This window comes from Vombatus ursinus, unplaced genomic scaffold (genome assembly GCF_900497805.2).
Source record: "Vombatus ursinus unplaced genomic scaffold, bare-nosed wombat genome assembly UNPS02004746.1, whole genome shotgun sequence".
Classification (NCBI taxonomy): domain Eukaryota; kingdom Metazoa; phylum Chordata; class Mammalia; order Diprotodontia; family Vombatidae; genus Vombatus; species Vombatus ursinus.
The window spans coordinates 729,659-743,486 of record NW_020944524.1 but is presented as its reverse complement, the minus strand read 5'-3'; the positions used below and the strand labels follow the sequence as shown (position 1 = coordinate 743,486).

Here is a 13,828-nt window from a genome sequence, read left to right as displayed (position 1 = left end):
CTATTTCATCTGCATCTAACAAATTTTGTTATGTTGTCTCATTGTTGTCATTATTTTTAATGAAATTATTGTTTCTATGACTTGTTCTTTGACCCACTCATTCTTTATGATTAGATTATTTAGTTTCCAGTTAATGTAATCTATGCCTTAAAAGTCCTTTATTGAATATAATTTTTTATTGCATTATGATCTAAAAAGGGTGCATTTAGTATTTCTTCTTTTCTGCGTTTGTTTATGAGGTTTTTATGCCCTAATACATGATCAGTTTTTGTGAAGGTGCCATTGTGCAGTTGAGAAAAGGAGGTACTACTTTCAGTATTTTCCAGATATCTGTCATATCTAACTTTCTAAAATTCTATTCTTCTCGTTACCTTCTTTCTTGTTTACTTTATGATTAGATTTATCTAGTTCTGAGAAGGGGAAATTGAATTACTCAACTAAGACTTTTAATGTCTATATCCTCCTATAACTCATTTAACTTTTCTTGCAAGAATTTGGATTCTATGTAGTTTGGTACATATGTGTTCAATATTGATATTAATTAATTGTCTATAGCAAAATGTATTTTTCCCAATTATTTCTTTTAACTAGGCCTAATTTTGCTTTTGCTTTGTCCGAAATTATGATTGCTACCCTGACATTTTTTTAATCTCAGCTGAAGCATAATAGATTTTGCTCTGCCCCTTATTTTAGCTCTCTGTATGTCTTTCTTTTTTAAGCATTTCTTGTAAGCATTATATTATTGGATTCTGGTTTCTAATCCATTCTGTCTGCTTCTTTTTTATGAATGAATACATCCCATTCACTTTCACAGTTATGAGTGCTAACTATAAGTATTTCCCTCCATCCTATTCTTTCTTTTAATTTTTCCAGTTGTATTCAATGATTTATTCTTTCTTTTGTCGATGAAATGTTTAAATATATGTTTTCACCCTTCGGATTGCTTTGTTTGCATCACAGTTTTTTATTGAGGCCTGCACACTAGTCCTTAGCCAGTTAGGGTCACTGTTTCATCCTAACCACAGCTTTTTCTCTTCACACTAGACCTGTGATATAGAACTGGGCAATAAGCAACAACTGCTAAATGGGGCCCAATCCTTTACCCAGTGTTAGAACAGCAGTTCCTTGTAATCTTTTTTGACCTGTAATTTAGTCCTCTTTTAGTGTCTTGGCTCTAGTGCCACTGTTTCCATTTCTCTCTACAGTTGCTGTCTACCACCGCCATCGCCCAGTGCTGCTTCTGCCACATTGTATTCCTGGCTAGCCCCAATCCAGTTTTCAGATACCTCTTTTTTAGTCTTCCTCAGCTTTCTGTAGACCTCAGGGTAGAAAAATGACTCACTGTGACTTGTGGTTTTCCCATTTTGAGTTCAGTTTGAAGGGATTTTTAGAGTTGTTTAGAGGGGTGCATTACGAGAGCTAGTCAAGAATGTTTATTTCACTCCACTGTCTTGACTGTATCCCTCAGCTAAAGCTTTTTCTGCATTTATTAAAATAATCATAGGGGTTTGGTTTTGTTTTTTTTTTGTTTTTATTGATATGGTTAACTAATGCCTGTGGTTTTCTTAACATTGAACCAGCCCTGCATTCTTGGTATAAATCCAATGTCATCATGTTGTTGGTAATCTCTTGGTAGTATTTTATATAAAATTCTTGCTTCAATATGTATTCAGCATAAGGGTCTAAAGTTTTCTTTCTCCATGTTGATTCTCCCTGGTTTAGTTATCAAGACCATATTTGTGTCATAGAAGGAATTGGCTGGTCTCTTAAAAAATTTTTTTTAAATTATGTTTACGTATCTTTTAGCATTTAATTTTTTTATTTTGAGGTCAAAATTGTCTCCCTTACTCAAGTCCCTCTTCTACCCCTTGACAAGGCAAGAAATATGGTACCTATTATACATGTGAAGTCATACAAAACATATTTCAGTATGTCATGTTGCAAAAACAAAACAAAACCAAAAAAAAGTGAAAAAAATATCCTTCAATCTGTATTCAGACTTCCTCAGTTCTTTCTCTGGAGGTAGATGGCATTTTTCATCATGAATCCTATGGAATTGTGGATCATGGTATTGATCAGAATAATTAAGTGTTTCAAAGTTGATCATTGTTATTAACAGTTGTTGCTGTTATTGTGTATGTTCTCCTGGTTCTGCTCATTTCACTTAGCATCAATTCACATGAATTTTGGTCTTCCAAGTCTTTCCAGGTTTTTCTAAAACCATTCTGCTCATCATTTCTTATAGCGCAATAGTATTCCATTATAATCATATACCACGACTTGTTCAGCTATTCCTACTTGATAGTCATTCCCCCAGTTTCCAATTCTTGGCAACCACAAAAAGAGCTACTATAAATATTTTTGTACATATGCATTCTTTTCATTTTTCTTTGATCCCTGTGGGATAGATCTAGTAGTACTTGCTAGGTCAAAGCGTATGCTTGGTTTTATAATCCTTTGGGCATAATTCCAGTTATTCTCCAGAATGGTGGACTAGTTCACAACTTTAGTGTGCCTATTTTTCAACAGTTTTGCCATTTTCCTTTTTTGTCATGTTAGCCAATCTGATAGGTGTAAGGTTGTACTTTAGAGTTGTTTTAATTTGAATTTCTCTAATCAGTAGTGATTTAGAGCATTTTTTCATGTGATTATTGATTGCTTTGATTTCTTCTGAAAACTGCCTGTTCATAGCTTATGACTGTTTATCAATTGAAGAATGGCTGTTATTTTTTATTTGTCTTAGTTCCTTATATCTGAGAAAAACAAAACTTGATGTAAAACCTTCCCCTCCTCCCCATTTCCTGCTTTTCTTCTAATTCAGGTTACATTGGTATTGTTTGTACAAAACCTTTTTAATTTAACATAATTAAATTATCCATTTTGCCTCCTATCATCCTCTCTCTTTTAGTCATTAATTTTTCCTTTATCCATAGATCTGACTGGTTACTTTTTCTATGCTCCACTAATTTGCTTATGATATTACCTTTTATATCTAAATCACATACCCATTTTGATTTTATCTTGATATATGGTGGGACACGTTGGTCTATGCCTAGTTTCTGCCAGACTTCTTTCCAGGTTTTCCCAGAATGATGAGTTCTTGCCCCCAAAGTTTTGATTTTTGGTTTTATCAAGCAGTAGATTGCTCTGGTCATTTACTTCTGTGGATTGTGGACATAATTTGTTCCACTGATCCACCACTCTCTTTTTGAGCCAGTACCAGATTTTTTTTTTTAATTATTACTGCTTTGTAATGTAGTTTGACATCTGATACTGCTAGGTCCCCTTCCTTCACTTTTTTTCGTTGATTCCCATTATATTCTAAGCTTTTTTTTCTTTCCATTTAATTTTATCATATTTTCTAGCTTTATAAAACATTTTGGTAGTTTGATTGGTGTGACACTGAGTAAGTAAATAATTTTAATTAAAATTATCCTTTTTATTATATTGATTTTGCCTTACCCATAAGCAATTAATAGTTCTCTAATTACTTAGCTCTATCTTTATTTGTATGAAAAGTTTTATATTGTATTCATATAGTTTCTAGGTTTGTCTTGGCAGGTAGACACTCAAGTATTTTATATTTTCTGCGGTTATTTTAGATGAAATTTCTATCTTTATCTCTTTCTGCTGGGTTGGTTTTTTTTTTTGGTAACATAGAATCACTGCTGGTTTCTGTGGGTTTATTTGATATTCTCCAACTTTGCCAAAGTTGTTAGTTATTTCAACTACTTTTTTTTAGTTTATTCTCTGGGGTTCTGTAAGTATATCATTATATTGTCTCCAAAGAATGATAGTTTTGTTGCGTCATTGCCTATTCTTATTTCTTCAATTTCTTTTTCTTGTCTTATTGCTATGTCTAGCATTTCTAGCACAATGTTGTATAATTGTGGTGATTATAGACATCCTTCCTTCATTCCTGATCTTATTGGAAAGGATTTTGTTATATCCCCATTATAAGGAATGATTGTTCTATGTTTTATACACTTTATTTTTCACAATTTTGAACCGTTCTACCCTCCTTAGAGTCTATGCCATCAATCAGTCAACAGGTATTTATTTAATAACTGCTTACCATATGTCAGGCTCTGTGCTCAACATTGGTAATACCCTTCTGTGTGTAGGCAGTATAAATGTTATTATTTCCATTTCATGAGTAAGGAAAATGAGGCTCTAGGAGAATAATCACCAGAGCCACATAACTAATTAGCATCAAGGTTGGAATTTGAGCACAGGACCGTCCTGTGTCCAAGTCTAGTACTCTTGTAATATGTTTCCTCTTATACCTGAACAAGAATCTCCTCTAAAAGATCCCTGCAAAGTGGTCTGAGCTAGAAGATCTCTAGGGAAGGGGAACTTATACCACCCAGTGTAGCCCATTCCTCTTCAAGAACATCTCTTGTTATTAGCAAATATTTGCTTAAATCATCTCTAGACTTGCCTCTTTGAAACTTTCCTTATTGGCTCCTAGTTCTGCCTTCTGAAGTCAAGTACAGAAAGTATATATAGTCTTAATTCTGTCACTAACTGTTTGAATCACTTCTTATAAATCCAATTGGCCACTCGTTCTGTATTGAATATGAAGATGTGAAAGGACCAGCATTTTCTTGACACAGCTTCTTTCCTCCCTCCCACAACATAACCTGAACGGATTATGTGATTGGCCGCAGCGTCCTTCGTATAGCTTCCTTCTCCCACACCTACCCACCACCTAGCCTACATGGGTCTAAGACAAAGCTGTTCCTGTGTCTTGATTGGTCCTGGCCTCCCTGATACAGTTTCCTTATCATCTATGGTAAAAAAAAAAAAAAAAAAAAAAGTCCTACCCACATGTAATTTGGCCTCTCAGCCTTGCTAGATTTCTGAAGCCCATGCAAGTAACCTTCACCCTGCTCTGCTGACCAGAGGTGTTTCCACATGGAGATAAGGTGGGCCATGCCTAGAGAAACTAAGTGCTGCTATATCCTAGTTGTGTATCCTTTCTTGGTTATATTAAATGTTCAATGACTTTCAAGTTCCTCATTTCCTCCCAGCATTAAACTTGAACTAAGAGAATGCTTGAGTTATACCTCTGATAGAAGGATTCCAGCAAACTCATTCCAGAAATTTTTAGGTACTCATCCTGAGATGGTTAGCTTTGACAGAGATTTCTCATCCCTTGACTATGTCATTCCAACCAGTTGATATTTATTTTCTACATATCTTGTTGAATACTTGATTATGTTAGGCTGGTTCTAAACAAGCCTCCTAGGTTTGGGACATGAGAGAAATGAAACAACCAAGACATAGATAAATTCAAAGAAAACAAAGTTTTTACTTAATAACCTACATAAAAGATATAAAGCAATTCAAGGATAAAAGTTTCAAGGTTCAAGTCAGACACAGGGTTTGGGTTTGACATGAGTCCCCTTGCCAGTCATGATTTTGGTAGGTATGTCCTGAAAAGGAAGGGTCAAATCTTCATAGAAGGAAAATTACATTAAATCTCAGCAACAATGTGTTGTCAGCTTCAGGGGTCTTAAGTATATTTTGGGGGGAATACCACATCAGCAGAGCAACCTTGCTCTAGGTTGCCAGCTATATTCCCCAGTTCTGTCTTATTGCCTCAAAAGGATAAATGAGACAACATGGAACTGGGTTAGGGTGAGAAAGAATAAGCTTAAGTTGAACAAGCTAAATCATGCCATAAGGCCTACAGGCTTCATACACTTTAGGGAGTGTAGCTTTACATTTTATAGTGGCTTACCTATTGTCCAGACTATAGATTTCTCTGGTGGAATGGATCTATTATAAAGAGGCTGTACCCAGAACTGAACAAAAGAAAAAGAATGGTTTGGATTGCCTTTGGAAACTTCAAAGTTCTTTTAGATCCCATGTTTCTCCTTGAAAGAAGAGCCCATCTTTTTAATAGCACTTGTCTTTTGGTTTTGATGTATGTTTGTGAGTCATGAAACACTGTAGTTTCCAAAGAAGTGAAATTGAGGATTATCCAAAAGGCAATGGAGAGTCACATAGTGGACATTGAGTAGGCTGCAACTCATTGTAAATAAGAATGGCCTTGAAAAGGTGATGTAAATCATGGTATCATAGAAATGTATAAGTAAAAAGAGAAAAAGGCTGCATTTCTTAGGAGAGCAAAGAATGACTGATAGAAGACCCCCAATGTCCACTGATATGCTTTTGATGTCAGAAGAAAATGAGGAAGACCTCTAATACTTCAAATGATTTCCCTCTGATGAATTTATGGAAAGACTTAGATAGGAGTTACTTACGATGTGCAGGCGTGGCAGGTTGGAATCAACATTGTTCTACAGAACAACCATCCTGATGAGATTACAGGTCCATTTGATTATTGAGTATTATTAGATTAATATAGCTTTAGTAACAATAAAGTAGCATTGTAAATAGTTTAATGTAAAAGTTAAAGCACTGTTGCTGAATTCCACATACTACATTAAAACCAATCTCAATTTCTTAGTCATGGATAGACTTATGTAAATTGAAGATCTAGACCCTTGAAGAGATGTCTAAATTATCACATATTTTACCTTAGATCAATATGAATCCGCAAATTTTTACTATATTATTAAGCTTTTGTATTTGCTTTTAAGATTAACTTTAGATCTTTTTTCATTTCACATACCATTTCATTCTTTTAAAACATAGGTATTCAGGATGATCAAGTGGTTGAAACAGTTTACAGAGACAGGAAGAGGAATTTACCTTTGGAACTGATAATAGAACTAACTGAGGAAACCTTTAACAGCATAATAATGAATACTTCTAGCAGCATAGTATTATTTTATGCTAATTGTAAGTATGTCATTCAAAATAAAAATTTTATTTCAAATTTTAATATTGAAAATACTTTTATTTAATATTTTGAATGTAGCTAGAAATAAAATGGAAGAGCTTCCATATTTTCTAGATACGTTATTTTTTGTGAAATGTTTAATTATAATTTAAATACCTGTCCAGTGTTTAAAAACACCCCAAATACATTTATAGTCCAAAGCCTTATTTTTTAGTAAGTTAAAATCAGTTATTAAATAGGATAAATTATCTAAGAAATTTGGGGAAATTTTTAATAACTTTATTAATATATTTTTGTTTTAGAAATACTGTATAGTTGATAAATAATTTATGTTGACAAGTCTTTGTAGATTTGATAGAAGTATGCTATTTAAATTTTGAGGAATAAAATAATTCATCTATTTTTCTGTTATCAAGAACAATTTGAGATACTCAATATTTATTTGCCTTAACATTTTTTTTTGTGTGTGCAGGGGAAGCAGTGTCCTTGGCATTTTTGCAATCCTATGTTGATGTGGCAATTAAATTAAAAGGTATAGTACCATGGAGTAATAATTTCTAATATGTCTATGTAGTTTAACACACTAAGAAGACAAACCTAAGCACGCTGTGATTGTATCCCCATAACTAAATTGGTGATAGTAAAAAACTTTTACAAAGATGCTATTCAAAATCATTTCACTATGTAAGCATGTCTTGCTAGAACCCTGTAGTCATTATTTGCTCAAAGTTGTATAGGCATGCCTTCATAAGCTAGAATGTGTGTGTGTGTGTGTGTGTGTGTGTGTGTGTGTGTGTGTGTGTATTAATAGTCAGGCTTTTCGGCTTTAGTACTTCTATAGTACATGGCTCAAATCATGACCAAATCACAATCTATAGGGGAAAGAACTTGATTAAACAGATCTAAGTTGTGCTATATCCCAAAGGGTTTTGGGTTTTGTTGAACCCCCAAAAAGCAAAGCGTGCTCTGCTTTATATCATTATTATTATTATATTAAAATATTATATACAACTATAATCACTAATATTATAATAAATCCATTTATCAAGAATTATTTATATAAACATTTATTAGTAACAATGTTATTAATAATCATGTATGTATTATTAAGTAGCCATGAACTGTAAAATAGTAACATGATATAAAGTCTGTACTAGGTACAAATACTGGTTTTTGTGACTGTTGTGGGAACAAAGTACTACTTTGGCACATAGGTCTCCTTAAGTTAGCTCTGCACTCTTTAGTCTCTGCTTGATTTACTCTTGCATTTCCTCTCTGGTGTTGCCAGTATTGCCTGCTTCCAACTGGCTATTGAAGTGATTACAGTAGGTATTGAAGTTTTGAGTGGTTTTTTTTAACCTTTTGGTTTCTAGTATGTTGACTCCATCTTACCCCCTTGTATGAAACAATACTCACTATATACATTTTGTATATACATAGTTATTTGTTTGTTGTCTCTCCCATTAGAATGTGAGTTCCTTGAGAGTAAGGACCCTGTTTTTACATTTCTTTGTATCCCCGGTAGTTAGCACCATGACAAGTTGGAGCATGAAGGGAAGAGAGTTGAGATGAAGGGGGCATTTGGTAATGATACAGCAGGGAGTCTAGAGATCCCCCTGAAAGGAAAGAATGAGGTCTGAGCTGAATGGGGAAGGGAGTGTGGGGATTGGTAATATTAGAAGCCATTTTGAATTGTAGTGATTAGGAGAGGAGTTTGCTAGGCAGTTTTTACCACCATTCTGAGAAATGGAGATTATAAGAGAATTAGAATTTGCTGATGATGATGTTGATAATGGTGGTGGTGATGGTAATGATGATGGCAATAGTAACAATAACTAGCATGTATATAACACTTTAAGGTTCAGAAAATGTTTTACATTTTTGTGTCATTTGATCCTAATAACAGTCCTAGGAGGTAGGCATTATTATTATACCCATTTTACAGATGAAGAAACCAGGTCTAAGAAAAGTTAAGTGACTTGCATAGGGTCATACAGTTATTAAGACTCTAAGGCTAGATTAACTATCTAAGGCAGGATTTGAACTCATATCTTCCTGACTCCCAAGTACAGAAGTTATTTATCCACTCCTGTACAGATTTTAGACTAAATCTAAAATATACCTCATTCCTTTCTCCACTCAAGAGGCATGTGTTTTGGCTAGACTATGGCGAGGCACAATTAATTGATCAATAAGCATTTTTTAAACAATTATTATGTGGCAGAAATGATGTTAGGTGTTAGGGACATATATATACAAAGAATGAAACAATTTCAAGAAGTTTACACTCTAATGGAATAAACTATGCGTGTGTGTGTGTGTGTGTGTATACACATATAATATGATAAATACAAAAGTTGAATACAAGGTAGTTTTTGGAGGAAAGACACTAGTAGTTGAGAAGATCAGGAAGAGCTGCATATAGAAAGTGGTGCATGAACTCCACCTTGAACGTAGAACTTTGTAAGGTGAAGGTGTAAAAGGAGTATATCCCAGGAGGTCTGGAGGATGTCTATTACAAAGACACAGAAATGAGACACGTAGGGTAATGTATGAGGAGCAGACTGGTTTGGCTGGATTGTAAAGGTCAGGATAGGGAGTAATACAAAATCAGCTGAGCTCACACTCTACTTCCTGGTATGGAACATCCAATTGCAGGCACTATAATCTTGCATACATGAAATTGCCTCCCATATGCCTGTTTCCTTAGGATAAATTAGTATATGTAGATTGGGGGAAGAGTTACTAAAGTTGTATATTGTCCACATACTTTCTTAGTAAGAATGACCAATGCATGTGACCATGGTGGCCCCACTTCCCTTCTAGTTCATGTTGTGATTGTATTTTTGTACTATTTTGGTAGATAGAAGCAAGAAATGGTAGTCTTTTTTGCCCAGTGCAAACTAGCCCATACATAGCTTAGCCCTGAACCTTTACAAGTTGGCTGTTTAATCATATATTTTATTGTCAGCCAGAAAAATGCACTATCCATTAATTCTAACTGATGTTTTGGGGACTTAACTTGGGATCAAATGAATTGCTGATTGATCCAGATTATTTTTAAGCTATATAAGATTGGATGCCATTCATTGAGTGAAGGCTTTGTAGCATCTTTTCTAGATTGCAAACTTCTGTCTCCAGTTTCTACTGAGGTATTATTGCCTGATGGATCACCTTTCCTGACATTTAAAGAAGATCTTTAAAATAAAGAGGCCTTTCAAACATAAAAGATTGCATTTACTGTGGCATGATTTTTTTTTTAATAAAATATCAATGCATTATTTTTTACAAAGGAGAGCTTAGAGGAGAATAGGAGATGTTGGTGGGTAATGATAGTAATGTAAGAAAAAGAAAGAAAAAAATCGCAGATGAAATAGTTCTTAAAAATACAGAGAAGAGAGCAGAGGGAAATTCATAAGGGAACAACAGAAAAACAGGACAGTTTTAGTGTTGTTGTGGGAAAAGCCTGACCCAGACTGGCTCCTTGGTAGTTTAGGTCTAATATTGGAATGAAATAAGACATCTGTAAATATTTAAACATTTAATAAAAGATTTGCTTAGCCATAGTATAGAAAGGATATTCAACAAAAGGATTTTATGAGGCTAGAAAGGCTAGGTCTTGTAGGGTTTTAAAAGATAAATATAGGAGTTGATATGTGATCCTAGAGGCAACATCTGAATTGATCAAATAGGAGAGGGACATAGTCAGATCTATGCTTAAGCAAAACCACTTTAGCAGTAGTGTGAAATGGATTAGATGGACTGGTATGATGGGACCCTTGAGGTAGAAAGCCTAGTTAGGAATATGCTACAATAACCCAGGTGAGAGTTGAAGAAAGCCTGAACTAAGGTGATAGCTATTAGTGGAGAGAAAGAGAATCAAGATTCAGTGGATTGGATATATGTGAGGTAAAGGAGAGTAAAGAGTCACAGATAACACTGAGGTTACAAACCTAAAAGACCAAAAGAATAGAAATGCCTTCTACAGAAATAGGAAAGTTTAGAAGAAGGCAGAATTTTTTTGTGGGGGTGAGGGGTAGGGAGGTAATAAATTCTGTTTTGCACACGTTGTGTTTGAGAAGTTTCTGGAACTTCCAGGAATATCTAAATATTATCTAATAGACCAACTGGTGATGTGGGCCTGAAGTTAATAGGAAAGGCCAGGGCTGTATATATAGATCTGTGAGTTATCTACATAAAGTTGACCTTTATAAGAGTAAAGAACGAGAAGAAAAGAAGGCCTTTGACAAAAACTGTGGAACACCCACACCTAGGAAGCATGATAAATATTTTGTATATACTTATCATAACAGCAGATATTAATACAGGATTGTAATATTTGCAAAGTGTTTTACATACATTATCTTGTCTGTTTCTAACAACAACCCCATAAAACAGGTACTATAATTAGCCCCGTTTTTCAGATGAGGATACTAGGCCCGAAGTCCTTGCTGTCTTAGCCCCTAGTTCCTTGTGTTTGAAGAAAGAACAATCCAGAGAAACCAACAGTTCTGTTGCCTAACAATTTTGCTCTCCTTTATCATAGGAACCAAGAAGTAAGGGTCCCTATTAACTGGATGTAGAAGCCCTTCTCTCACTCCCTTTACCTTTGTACTGAAACATCTTGACTCCTCTGCTATTAAGTAAACAGTGTGTCAGTGCTGAATCCATAGTCTCCTTAGCCAATCAGATCTTGAGGATAACTTCAGTACCTCTTAAGGAAAAGCTGGCCTATCCCAAATGGAATGAGTCTTAGAAAAGCTATCCAATCTTCCCTGGCCAGGGATTCTGAAAGATAATAATATTGTTCTCACCATGCTCTACCCAGTGGTGGTAAAGTTGTAAAGATCTTCTTTCGGACTTTCCTCTACTTCAGTGCCTTTGTTCAACAGTCCTTATCTTGGGGAAGAAAATAAGAGAGGAAAAAAAGGTAAGCCAAAAAATATAGTAAAAAGCAAGCAACCATACAAACAAAAAATTTAGTGACCCTCTGAAGGAGTAACCAAATGAGGAGTAAAACCAAATGCCAAAGACCAAAAATCCTAGGCCTTAGAAAGATTAAATCCCAAATCTCAATTATCTGGTCTGTGTATTGGGCAGTGCCAAATATTTATAGTTCATGGTGGATCTTGTGATATAAGTTGGTGATAATGAGCAGTTGCATCACCAGAGCTATATTAGAGATGATGGTTTTAATTTTGTCACAAATGCTATCTAATGATAACATAGATCAGGTTCATTTATAATAAAGTAGCTAGGAGATCATAAGCCTCTTGCATGCAAATTGTCCCAGGATCTGAGCTGATACCATGGTTCTCCTTATGCTACCACCCATTCAGTGTTTTTAGTCCACCATTCAAAACCTCTTCCACCCTGGTAGCCCCATCATGGGATTGATAACAACTCTTTGCCCATTTGTTGGCCTCTGATGAGGGTTTATTTGTTTCCTTATTCTTTAGCAAATGGGTAAATACTCTTCCTCATCTTCATCCAAGGACTCAGGATTCCCACCAAGTGACTAAAAGATTCTCTTTCTTCCAGGAAAATTAAAAATTGTCATTTATACAGAGAGAGTTTCACCTTGTTAAAAAGCAGCTCACCTGCCAACAATACCACTGTTTTCATCCCCCAAGCCCTTTTTAGGGAAGTATTTTGAACCATCCCAGGGGAAAAGACACCTTCCCGTTCAGGGACCTCTGAGCTACTTCCCCCGGATTTATGGAGCTTGCTTAGAAACCAAGGGTCTTGAGATCTGTATAACTTTGTGAAGCTAATGGAATAAGGAAAGGCTTGAGAGCATCAACAAAGACCCTGCATTATCAGGTAAGTCTTCCTGAAGGCCAAAACTCGGAAACTGCTGCAACAGAGAACCTTTCCCCTTCTTAGGATAGCAGAAATGTGCTAACGACTTAGCTTCTTGGAGTTGGAACATTCAACCACAGTACTCTAGGACATGATGATAAAGCTCTTATTTCAAGACTATGTTCAGTATTCAGCAATGGCAATTGCCTGCAAATATGGAATTTGTAAAAACCAGAAAATTTGTTGGTGTTGAGCCCAACCTTGGAACTCCTTCACAGTGAAGTTGGAAGTGATATATTGGGTCTCATGAGGAAGGATAAGATCTTTGATGGTGACTACTGTGGTGGTGGACTTGATTGGCACAGCTATACAATATTGGCTGCCCTATGTGTTAGGGAGGCACATAACTAATGCCTAACACCATTTGGTTAGGCTTTGCTGAGAAAAGGGGCTCTACTTTGCCTCAAAGGTAGGCTGGTCATTGGGTATGGCAGGCTATTGAAAGCTGCTAGGTTTAGTCTATCAAACCCATCTCCTTAAGGAATCTGACCCACTTTCCCTTCATTTTTTCAGTAAAACTTTTAACTCCATCCTCCTGGTTCCTGCTTATGCCCTTACCTGAATCCACACAATCTCTTTTATTTGTACTGTTACTAGCTTCAGCAGCTGCCCCTCAGTTTTCATTGAATGGTCTTCAAAAACCAAGAGCTCTATCTCTAGTTGCTGAGTGAACTGGGGATTTTACTTTTAAACTTTCCTTTGTTGTTAGTCTAGCTTCTGCAGGATAGAAGTACAAATCACACACACACACACACACACACACACACACACACAATACACAACAACCAGCAAAAGCTGAATCTGGCAGTTTATTTACCGTCCTTCAGCACTCAGTGAGATAATTGAGCTGCATCCATGGGGTACTTCTGTCTCTTCTCTTTGTTCCATTGAGACGTTCCACAATTTCTTTTTTCCTTTTTCTCTATTAGGATTAATATATTTCTGTACCATATCATCTGTGTGTGTAGTTATAAGTGTGGGGGTGGGGTATTCAACCTTTCTTTGCCCAGTTCAGATGAAAGTGAGATTTCTGTGATTTCCATTTCACCCTCCCTCCTTTCCTCCATATTGGAATAGTCTTCATGTTATATACTCCTTTTATGTAAAATTCTGAGTACCTTTCTTTCCTGAGTACCTCTGAGAGCTTTCCTT

At 35.5% G+C, this 13,828-nt stretch overlaps 1 protein-coding gene across 8 annotated transcripts in view; it reads left to right on the top strand.

Moving 5' to 3' along the window:
- Positions 1-13,828, top strand: part of TXNDC16 (thioredoxin domain containing 16) — a 136,821-nt gene that overhangs the window by 97,893 nt on the left and 25,100 nt on the right. For all 8 annotated transcript variants that reach the window (XM_027841658.1, XM_027841663.1, XM_027841672.1 and 5 more), the window contains 2 exons: positions 6,667-6,813; positions 7,287-7,346. In XM_027841658.1, the coding sequence (XP_027697459.1) occupies positions 6,667-6,813; positions 7,287-7,346 (207 nt within the window). The remainder of the gene's footprint in view (positions 1-6,666; positions 6,814-7,286; positions 7,347-13,828) is intronic.